The 11,203-nt window shown below is 42.7% G+C and overlaps 1 protein-coding gene across 1 annotated transcript in view; it reads left to right on the top strand.

Annotated features, from left to right (window-relative positions):
- Positions 1 to 7,675, top strand: part of LOC126109744 (chymotrypsin-1-like) — a 95,995-nt gene extending 88,320 nt beyond the window's left edge. Inside the window, exons 5-7 of the mRNA XM_049914799.1 lie at positions 2,820 to 2,930; positions 4,170 to 4,310; positions 7,250 to 7,675. Of these exons, the coding sequence (XP_049770756.1) occupies positions 2,820 to 2,930; positions 4,170 to 4,310; positions 7,250 to 7,495 (498 nt within the window). The 3' untranslated portion in view covers positions 7,496 to 7,675. The remainder of the gene's footprint in view (positions 1 to 2,819; positions 2,931 to 4,169; positions 4,311 to 7,249) is intronic.
- The last annotated feature ends 3,528 nt before the right edge of the window (positions 7,676 to 11,203 follow it).

Raw genomic sequence — 11,203 nt, forward strand, 5'->3', positions numbered from 1 at the left:
TTCACTGTTCAATCGTCCAGCGTTTATGCTCCTTACACCAAGCACAATGCACCTAATATGAGAAACGTATGTTTTAGGGGTGTACAGATACTTTTGATAACATTGTGTATGTAGTGTGACCACCCTTCACTTTTATAACAGCTCGCCCTCTGCTGGGGACACTTTCAGTGAGATGTCTCTTGAGGAATGCCAGTCCATTCTTCCTCAAGAGCCAAAACCAGAGAAGGTAATGATGCTGGACGCTAGGGGACTGGAGCAAAGTTGACGTTCTAACTAATCCCAAAGGTGTTCCACTGGGCTCATGTTTGGACTTTGGAAAGCTAACCCATTTCAGGAACGTTATTGTCCACAACTATTATGACAGGGTTCCTTGTCATACAAATACTGACACAGTCATCATCTCAACACTGTTCCTCAGCTGTAAAATGTATGTTCAATAAGGGGACCATATCCTAACCATGAAAAACACATCTGGACTCCTACACAACCTCCTCCATACTTAACTGTTGGGACTACACATGATGGCAGGTAACGTTCACTAGGCATTTGCAAAGTGAACCCTTCCATCAGACTGCCACAGGGTGTAGCATGAAACATCACTCAAAATCATTTGTTTCCGGTCATCCAATGTCCAGCAGCATCAATCTTTATATCAGCTCAAGCTTCACTTATCAATGGTTACAGAAAGATACGGCTTATGGGAAGCTACTTGACCATTGTACTCATTCTTTTTAGCTACCTGTGCATAGTCATGGTGCTACCTGGATCGCTGGTAGCACTTTGGAGCTAACGGGTGATTCTCTCTGCTGATTTCATGGGTTCTTTTTTTTGTTAAACCACTCTCCACAATGCTCGAGGGTCTCCTCTACAGGTGGTCTGCCAGATCGTGATTAAGCTGTGCTTGCCCTTTCACATTTCCGCTTGACAGACACATCACCAACAGTTCACTAAGGGCAGCGTTACAAGAACTGATGGCTTTGTCAGTCAGATGACATCCAATACTAGACCAAGTTCAAAATCACTAAATTCTCTTGAGTGATCCAATCAGGTTAATGCTTCTCTGCTGACAATACAGTACTCTTCACCTCCTTTTATACTGACAGGTCCACCTCTCGTAACACCTTACGGTGAGTGCTGCATGCATAGAGGTGTACTTCTGATCAGATAGTGCATGTACAGGGTGTTTCAAAAATGACCGGTATATTTGAAACGGCAATAAAAACTAAACGAGCAGCGATAGAAATACACCGTTTGTTGCAATATGCTTGGGACAGCAGTACATTTTCAGGCGGACAAACTTTCGAAATTACAGTAGTTACAATTTTCAACAACAGATGGCGCTGCAAGTGATGTGAAAGATAACGCAGTCTGTGGGTGCGCCATTCTGTACGTGGTCTTTCTGCTGTAAGCGTGTGCTGTTCACAACGTGCAAGTGTGCTGTAGACAACATGGTTTATTCCTTAGAACAGAGGATTTTTCTGGTGTTGGAATTCCACCGCCTAGAACCCAGTGTTGTTGCAATAAGATGAAGTTTTCAACGGAGGTTTAATGTAGCCAAAGGACCGAAAAGCGATACAATAAAGGATCTGTTTGAAAAATTTCAACGGACTGGGAACGTGACGGATGAACATGCTGGAAAGGTAGGGCGACCGCGTACGGCAACCACAGAGGGCAACGCGCAGCTAGTGCAGCAGGTGATCCGACAGCGGCCTCGGGTTTCTGTTCGCCGTGTTGCAGCTGCGGTCCAAATGACGCCAACGTCCACGTATTGTCTCATGCGCCAGAGTTTACACCTGTATCCGTACAAAATTCAAACGCGGCAACCCCTCAGCGCCGCTACCATTGCTGCACGAGAGACATTCGCTAACAATATAGTGCACAGGATTGATGACGGCGATATGCATGTGGGCAGCATTTGGTTTACTGACGAAGCTTATTTTTACCTGGACGGCTTCGTCAATAAACAGAACTGGCGCATATGGGGAACCGAAAAGCCCCATGTTGCAGTCCCATCGTCCCTGCATCCTCAAAAAGTACTGGTCTGGGCCGCCATTTCTTCCAAAGGAATCATTGGCCCATTTTTCAGAACCGAAACGATTACTGCATCACGCTATCTGGACATTCTTCGTGAATTTGTGGCGGTACAAACTGCCTTAGACGACACTGCGAACACCTCGTGGTTTATGCAAGATGGTGCCCGGCCACATCGCACGGCCGACGTCTTTAATTTCCTGAATGAATATTTCGATGATCGTGTGATTGCTTTGGGCTATCCGAAACATACAGGAGGTGGCGTAGATTGGCCTCCCTATTCGCCAGACATGAACCCCTGTGACTTCTTTCTGTGGGGACACTTGAAAGACCAGGTGTACCGCCAGAATCCAGAAACAATTGAACAGCTGAAGCAGTACATCTCATCTGCATGTGAAGCCATTCCGCCAGACACGTTGTCAAAGGTTTCGGGTAATTTCATTCAGAGACTACGCCATATTGGTGGATATGTGGAAAATATCGTACTATAGAGTTTCCCAGACCGCAGCGCCATCTGTTGTTGAAAATTGTAACTACTGTAATTTCGAAAGATTGTCTGCCTGAAAATGTACTGTTGTCCCAAGCATATTGCAACAAACGGTGTATTTCTATCGCTGCTCGTTTAGTTTTTATTGCCGTTTCAAATATACCGGTCATTTTTGAAACACCCTGTAGATATTTTAAGCCTTGTTTCTTTCTCTATAAATAGCTTTCTCTGCATCTGTACTTACTGTCTAGGAGCATCTCGTAATTAGAGTGGCAACTACATAGAGAACACTGTGTTGCAGCTGAAGAAGCCGATGAAGCTGGGGGAGAACGTGCGGAGCATCCCACTGGCGACCAGCGCCCCAGCCCCGGGCACCGTCTGTCAGCTCAGTGGCTGGGGGTCCTGGGCTAACGTGAGTAGCGTTTCTCCTACCAACCCCTTCTCCTCGCTATTCCAGTTTGCACCTACTAACTTCACCTATCTAGTCACATATGCCATCCCCTTCTTCACACTTACCCACCCACAGACCTGCAACCAAATTTACAATCTTTTTATTTATTTTTTCTTTGATCTCATTGTGTCTTCACGCAAGTTTCAGGTGGTTTTCGCCTTTCATTATCATCCTGCTCCCTCAGATTTCATCTTTCTTCCTCTTACTTCATCTGTTTCATCCTTTTCGTGATTTTTCCCTCTTGTTTGGGTATGTTTTTCGAATTCTTTCGGACGTGTTTCTACGTCATTTATGTATTTTTATACGTTATTATCCTCCACCATGGATCATTGCTCCATCCATTTGAGTCAATACAAAAAAAAAGTTTCCTTATCCCTAGCCAGTACCCAGACTCACATACTGTTGCTGCATTGTTGCTTGGCTCTTGGAATCCTCCCAAATAGCTTTACCATAAAATTACTGCCACCCTTACTTCCACAATGACCTCCATCTGTTCAAAGTCCATCAATCCTTAACCTTCACCAACATAGTACTGCAAAACCATTATCAGTCAGTCCCAAACCTCCTTGCAATACCTCCTCACCATCTGTAAAATTCTCCTGCTATGCAATCCCAATCTCCTGAATGACATATCACACACTGAAACTCTTGTCCTCCAAGAAGTAGAGCAACATGCACAATGCCACCTCAAAAAACTCTCCACCCTATTCAGCTCATACTCCCATCTTGGACTACCACTAAAAAAAAAATTCAATCATCTTGTTTAGTGACAGGTTATTGGTACACATTGATAAAAGCTACAGATCCAGAACAGAACCTTGCAGCGCCCCCTCCCCCCCTCCCCGCCTTACTACATCCCAATCAGATACAGACCGATTCCCTGTTTGTTAACACTCAACAAAATCGTTCTGGTTCTCATTTTTGACATGAAATTGACCATAGTTCAGCTTCTCTCATAATCACATAATATTCCAGTTATGTGCAAGTATAGCATGCCCCACAAAACCAAATTTATTTGTTAGAAGAAATACTTCCTGTCTCCAACTGGTCATTCAATCCTGAAAGTGCTTCACTTTTGTTGACGCTCCATGTTATGCACTACATGGATATTAAGTCTAGTGTTCATCTCTGTCATATATGGCTCACAGCTATAGAACCACAGAATCTAATGTGTGTGAATTTCTGTCATTCCTGATTCAGCGAGGCGAAAACAATGCCACTACATTACGTCACATGGATGTTGTCGTACAGACGCAGGACAAGTGTTTGGGCCCCAAGGACACTGATGTCACTACTCCAATCATCTGTGTGGCTCCAAAGAACGGTGATGTTTATACACATGTAAGTAGTTAAAATGTAGAGTAGTTACACTACATGCCAAAAATTCTTTCCATTCCCAAACTTGACAGTTTTGGACACTGCTTCCAAGAAGTTAATTGTGTTATGACGCACGCTGTGATACAAATACAGTACTTAATCTTAGGTGAAGCATTCTGCTACGAATATTGCTCATACAAATCGGTAAGCTCCGAAACTGTGCCATTACAAAATGTATTCTCTTCAATGGTTCATACCCGACCGAAATTTGTCGAAATTTAGTAAAGACGTATGAATATACTGGGTTTCTCAGAAGTGTATAGGGAGGGGCTCTAAACTCACAAGGGAGTGATTCGATCTGACATATTGAAACATTTGAAATTTCTTAAACAGGAAAAATATACCAAAAGAAATGCTGTGCCAAAGCTTTAGCTGCTAAAATGGACTGCAAGTATTTTTAAAAATATGTTGAAAATGGCCAGATTTGTAGGCCTCAACCAGCTGGGAAAATGTGCACCCCTACTGGAACTATATCAGACTGCGCATGTGCAACATGGCAGGCTCATACCTTGTAGTTGCCGGTGCACTGGTTAACAGATAACACGACACAACCAGATTGTAATTTGCAGAGTGAATTTCAGTTTCCGTTGATACTTTCTCTGACACAATTGTTCAGTTATTATTCACATGGAATTTTCAATTCATTTAATAGCCATAATCATTAAGTTAACAGTATTATTGGTAAGAGTTGACTGTAGAGATAAGAATGAATTAATATTAACTGTATTATCTTCATATGTGCCTACTAATTTGCCTTTATACAGGTTCCAGTATCTAGTAGTAATGTGAATCCAGTTAATGTTCTCTTTCTAAAGAGATGAAATACACTTATTTGATCAGAATCGTCTGAACACTTATTAGTGGACAATAATATGGGATGTGCTCACGCTCCATCTTTATATTGGCTTAAACTCCGCTCAGATTACTTTCAATATGTCTGATGTCTGTGGAGGAGTGGCAGCCCATTCTTCCTCAAAAGCCAAAACCAGACAAAGTAGATGTTACACACTGGGGTCTGGAGAAAAAAAGGCCGTTATAACTCATCCCAAACGTGTTTTATTGGGCTTATGCCAGCATTCTGGGCAGGCCATTCCATTTTAGGAACGTTGTTGTACACAAACTGTTGCCTCAGAGATGCTGTTTTCTCACAAGGTGCACTGTCATGCTGATAGAAAACGGTCATTGTCTTCGAACTGTTCCTCTATTGGACACAGTTCATAGAGTTGTAAAATTTGTTCATATTCTTATCATTTCCTTAAGCGCAATAAGGGAACCACATCTTAACCATGAAAAATACCTCCATCCACTTCACTGTTGGTAATGAACATGACAGCAGATACACCAGGCATTCACCAAACCCAAAACCTTCCATTGGATAGCCAGTGCAGGAAAGAACTTGATATGCAATCGAAATCACGTACTTCTCCTGAGGATGCATATATGCGTTATATACCAGTTCAATTCTTGGATATACATTCGAGCGACATCAACACTTTATTAGAGCCTGTGATTATATTAGCACAAATAGAAAATAACGCTCATGATTCCATCGATTGTGATTCAGATACAGATTGTTCTGCCAATAAGAGACTGGAACAAGAACACCTTCCTAGCCCAAAGAGAAGGTGTACTGTTGTAACTTTGGTGGAAAGGAAAAGGCTGTGAATGTTCGATGATGGAGTGATGAAATGCTTAAAGTTAAGCAGTGTACAAAGTCTGTTATTTTTGTAAATCTGAGCATGAATCATACGAAAGGAAGAAAGATTTCGCGCAGTAAGAATTATTAATTAAAATTAAATGCATCAAAGTGTGAAAGAATGACTGTTCGAAAGATATAAAACAGCTTGTGAGAGTCAACGCACCAAGGAGTTCTACGAGACTGGCCCCTCCAAATCACAAGTGAGATGAACATTCCTTATTTCCTGGCTTCTTTGGCCGATTAAGGAGAGTCCACAAATCTGTAGAATAGAAAGTCGTAAAATTGTTGAGTTGACATTTGCAAAATGTGTAGAGGAGATACCATTAATATGAAGTATTATAAAGGAATTCGCAATTGATGTACAGACGAAGCTTGTTGTTATCCCTGCAACTGCTGTTTATAGGTTTTGTGGAAAAAAACAAAAAAAACGGAGTGGAAGCAGTACTTCTCATTTTAAGGTGAAAAAAGAGAGAATCGAATCTCTCTTCAGGAGTGGCGAGGCAAATTAACACCAAAAACAGAAAAGTTTAATTGCAAAAATGTTGTAATCATTGTATCAAAATCTGAAATAATCGTAAACAATAATGTTAAACATTTCATTTGAAACATCTTACTATCTGCAGAAAATAATTCATTGCTTGCCTGAACGTAACACCACTTCTGTCTTTGGGGGGGGGGGGGGGGGGAGGATGAAACGATTGGTGACATAATGCAGATTTCGTACAGAGCAATTAATGTGATTCAGCTTCTGATAAAAAATATTTTTGACAGTGGAAAGCCTTTTTTAAGGAAATTGTCAAACAGTAAGATTTCCTCTTCGTCGTTTCACATTTATCAGTGGAACAGCGTTTTCAGCCTTGTTGTTTGTATGTTATTGGTCTATATCTCATGTTATATGAATTTAAGTATGTCTGGTAGTCAGTGCATTTGAAGAACAATTGTTGAGACCATTTCTTACTCCATCCCAGTTTTGTCTGAATAAAGTACTGCTTACTGTAAACTACCTGAATGAGTGCATTAAACTTTTCTTAATCATACACACTGTTGTGTTAAAGTTATTAAAGTCTAAATTCAGAATTTAATTTTTGGATACCTTGCACTTTCAAGGGACAGAATTGCATACAACTAACCGGCTGTGGCAAAACTGATGCTGAAAGAAAAATAAAGGGGAACTAAAGTAATGGGGGTTGTACTTCACACACAGGCTGACGACGGTGGACCGCTGACGTGTTCCGGCCAGCTGGTGGGAGTTGTCATCAGGAACGGCCGCAACGGCCTCGGTGTCGCCGTCACGGATGTGTCGCTGTACACCGACTTCGTGGCGGAGTCGGTAGCGCATCCCGGGCGTGGCGCCTGGCCCTTCGTGTCGTCGCTACTGACAGGCATAGCCGAGGCGAGCACCTGTCTCGCCATCACTGCCCTGCTAGCGCGCATGTCCAGCGCCCGATGACGACACATCCCGGACACTGCACCACTGGCAGGGGGTTGCACTGCTCGCTAACTGCTGCCTGCGTCCAGTGTCTGCAAAATGGACGACAGAGAGAACGTGTCCTGCTCTCTGATGGGTAGCCACGTTAATTTTACTGGCTGTGAGAGAGACTCGGATTTTTTATTACATCGCTTTTCCCAATGTAAATGTGTATATAACTAATAAAGAAACTCTTTTTTTAGAAAATGTGTTTATGAATCTACATCCATTCTCTGAAAGCCACCTTATAGTGTTTGCTGTAAAATGTATTGTGTACCATTGTCATTTTGCTCTTTGCCTTTTCCAATCACTAGTGATGCGCATGATGAGAATTTGTTAGTAAGATCCCATGTGAGCTAAAATCTCTCTAATTTTACTGACATGGTCTTGTTGTGAGATATATGCTGCTAGGAAAAAATTTGTGCGCCCTTTTACAGGCCTCCAATTCACCCAAGATTGATTGTGGCATCAGTTCGTATGGAGTACATGAAATGATTATACACACATCAAAAAAAGTTTTGCATCACCCCAGTTCCCACAAATCCTGAAGATAGAAGTTGACTGTGCATACTGATCAGACACAGTCCATTTGACTGTTCAGTGATGTCACTAAACCCGCCCAAAGATGTAAACAACTATGCACGAGCAGTGCCTATCAGACGGAGGGGGTCCAACAGCCGATCAGTTCCAGTCATTCCACCAGAAAGGAGGTACACAGCTCGTGTTGTCTGTAGTTCAACCATGCCTAGACAGTCAGTACTGCGGTTCGACTGCACACACATTGTTACTGTGGGCCAGGAAGGGCTCTCAACAAGGGAAGTGTCCAGTTGCCTCAGAGTGAACCAAAGCGATGTTGTTCGGACATGGAGGAGATACAGAGAGAAAGGAACTGTCGATGACATGCCTCATTCGGGCCATTCAAGGGCTACTACTGCAGTGGAAAACCGCTACCTATGGATTATGTCTTTGAGGAACCCTGACAGCAACGTCACCATGTTGAATAATACTTTTTGTGCTGCCACAGGACATCGTGTCACAACTCAAACTGTGTGCAGCAGGCTTCACGATGAGCAACTTCATTCCCGATGTCCATGGCGAGGTCCATCTTTGCAACCACGACACTATGCAGCGTGGTACAGATGGGCCCAACAACATGCCAAATGGACCGGTCAGGATTGGCATCACGTTATCTTCACCGATATGTGTCACATATGCCTTCTACCAGACAATCATCATAGACGTTTTCAGAGGCAACCCGGCCAGGCTGAACAACTTAGACACACTCTCCAGCGAGTGCAGCAAGGTGGAGGTTCCCTGCTGTTTTGGGGTGACATTACGTGGGGCCGACATACGACGATGGTGATCACGGAAGCTGCCATAACGGCTGCACGATACGTGAATGCAATCCTCCGACCGATAGTGCAACCATAGTGCATTGGCGAGGCATTCGTATTCACGGACGACAGTTTGCTACCCCATCGTGCACATCATGTGAATGAATGACTTCCTTCAAGATAACGACATCGCTTGACTAGAGAGGCCAGCATGTTCTCCAGAAATGAACCCTATCTAACATGCCTGAGATAAATTGGAATGGGCCGTTTATGGACGACGTGGCCCCTCCAGCCACTCTGAGGGATCTACACCGAATCACCGTTGAGGAGTGGGACAGTCTGGACCAACATTGCCTTGATGAACTTGTGGATAGTATGCCACGGCGAATACAGTCATACATCAATGCAAGAGGATGTGTTACTGAGTATTAGAGGTACCAGTGTGTACAGCAATCTGGACCTCCACCTCTGTATGGTGGTGCAACATGCAATGTGTTTTCATGGGCAAGAAAAAGGACAGAAATGATGTTTATGTTGATCTCTATTCCAATTTTCTGTACAGGTTCTGGAACTCTCAGAACCGAGGTGATGCAAAACTTTTTTTGATGTGTGTGTTTACAGATAAATGGGTTGCACAGTCCTGAGGTACCAGGTATCAACCCATGCTGAAACATCCAAATCAGTACATGGTGTAGCCTCCATGGGGAGGGGGGGGGGGTCAGTGCTGGTGCTGACTCAGACAGCCAGGTAATCGTACCGATGGCAAACACTATAGTGGCATACATTATGCCAGGCCTGCTTGATCTGTTAATGTAGTTCTGTAATAGTTGTTGATTGACATGTTGCACAAAACACTTTTTGTTCCATCATATGCCACATATGCTGAATTGAAGAAAAGTCTGGAGCTTTTGCTGGCCAGTGAAGGTGCTGCACATCTTGCAGAGAATGTTGAGTTTCACGGACAGTGTTGGAGCAACACACCTTACTGTTGCGAGAATGGCAAAAGAATGGGTCTAACAACATTCTACATTCCGCTGGCTAGCGTCCTTTCTAGAAACATCGAAGGTGAACGAGAGTTGTACCTTATCCCACCCCAGACCATAACGTGTGGGGTGGGACCAGTGTGTCTCAGGTAAACGCATTCTACAAGTCAGCTCTCACCAGATTTGCAGCCGGCCAGAGTGGCCGAGCGGTTCTAGGCGCTACAGTCTGGAACCGCGCGACCGCTATGGTCGCAGGTTCGAATCCTGCCTCGGGCATGGATGTGTGTGATGTCCTTAGGTTAGATAGGTTTAAGTAGTTTTAAGTTCTATGGGACTGATGACCCCAGAAGTTTAAGTCCCATAGTGCTCAGAGCCATTTTTTCGACTCTGTGAAGGAGCAGAGTTGCCAGTTCATACTCAATATGCCATGTGCTTGTGCAATCAACAGTTGTACCCACACACAAAAAACATGTAAGACGAATACCCCATACAAGAGCCTGCAGCACTGCTGGTTGTGGCTATAGAAAAGGCGACACACTAAGCATGTGCAGCACAAGAAACAGCTGGGTTGGCTGCCATCGGGCCCCTGCCACTCGACTAAGAAATGTTAATCACAAGTTTGTTTTATTGAAAACAAACACGTGATAGTGAAAAAGTTTACTATGTTAGGGATAGACAGTTCTCTGTGACTGTCCATCATAATAGCAGTAGACGCGAAAATGGATAGCAACAATGATGGTGATAATTAGCTAACTGGACAAAATATTGCTCGTCTGCATTCAAATCCTATCTGAGTTAAAAATAGTTAATTCCTGTTAATTTCAATGTGAAATAAATGAATAGGATATTTAAAATGTTGTCACAGCTATCATTCACGTGAATAAAACGGGAATTAACTTTATGATGGAGTGAATTTTGTAATGTTCGTAATATTTTATTGTTACAAATAAAGGCTGTCAGCACCGAGTATGCCATATTTGGTTCCTAGAGAAGCCATTGTGTTTACATAAATGTCATTTGCTGTACTTAGATACTATATCTGCTGTTCCTTTTTAGGAATTTTCTCTGTGTGAAGTTAAATTTTCACAGATAAATAAGAAACCAACCACAAACCTTTATTTATCTTCATGTGTGTAAAATACATATTCATAATTCAAATTCTCTTAGGGAAATTTATTTTATTTACATTTCAGATTAATTCAACATTAAGATGGCAAACAAATTGTTAAAAGCATGAATAGTTTTTGCTATGGATGTGATGGAGTGACTTTTGTTTCTCAGAAGTCACAATTTATTTCATTAGTGTACTTCTGAAGATATGCCAGGAGCTAGGTTATAGTATGTCGCTCAAGATGTACTTTTTGGACTCAGAT

This window comes from Schistocerca cancellata, chromosome 12 (genome assembly GCF_023864275.1).
Source record: "Schistocerca cancellata isolate TAMUIC-IGC-003103 chromosome 12, iqSchCanc2.1, whole genome shotgun sequence".
NCBI classification, from domain to species: domain Eukaryota; kingdom Metazoa; phylum Arthropoda; class Insecta; order Orthoptera; family Acrididae; genus Schistocerca; species Schistocerca cancellata.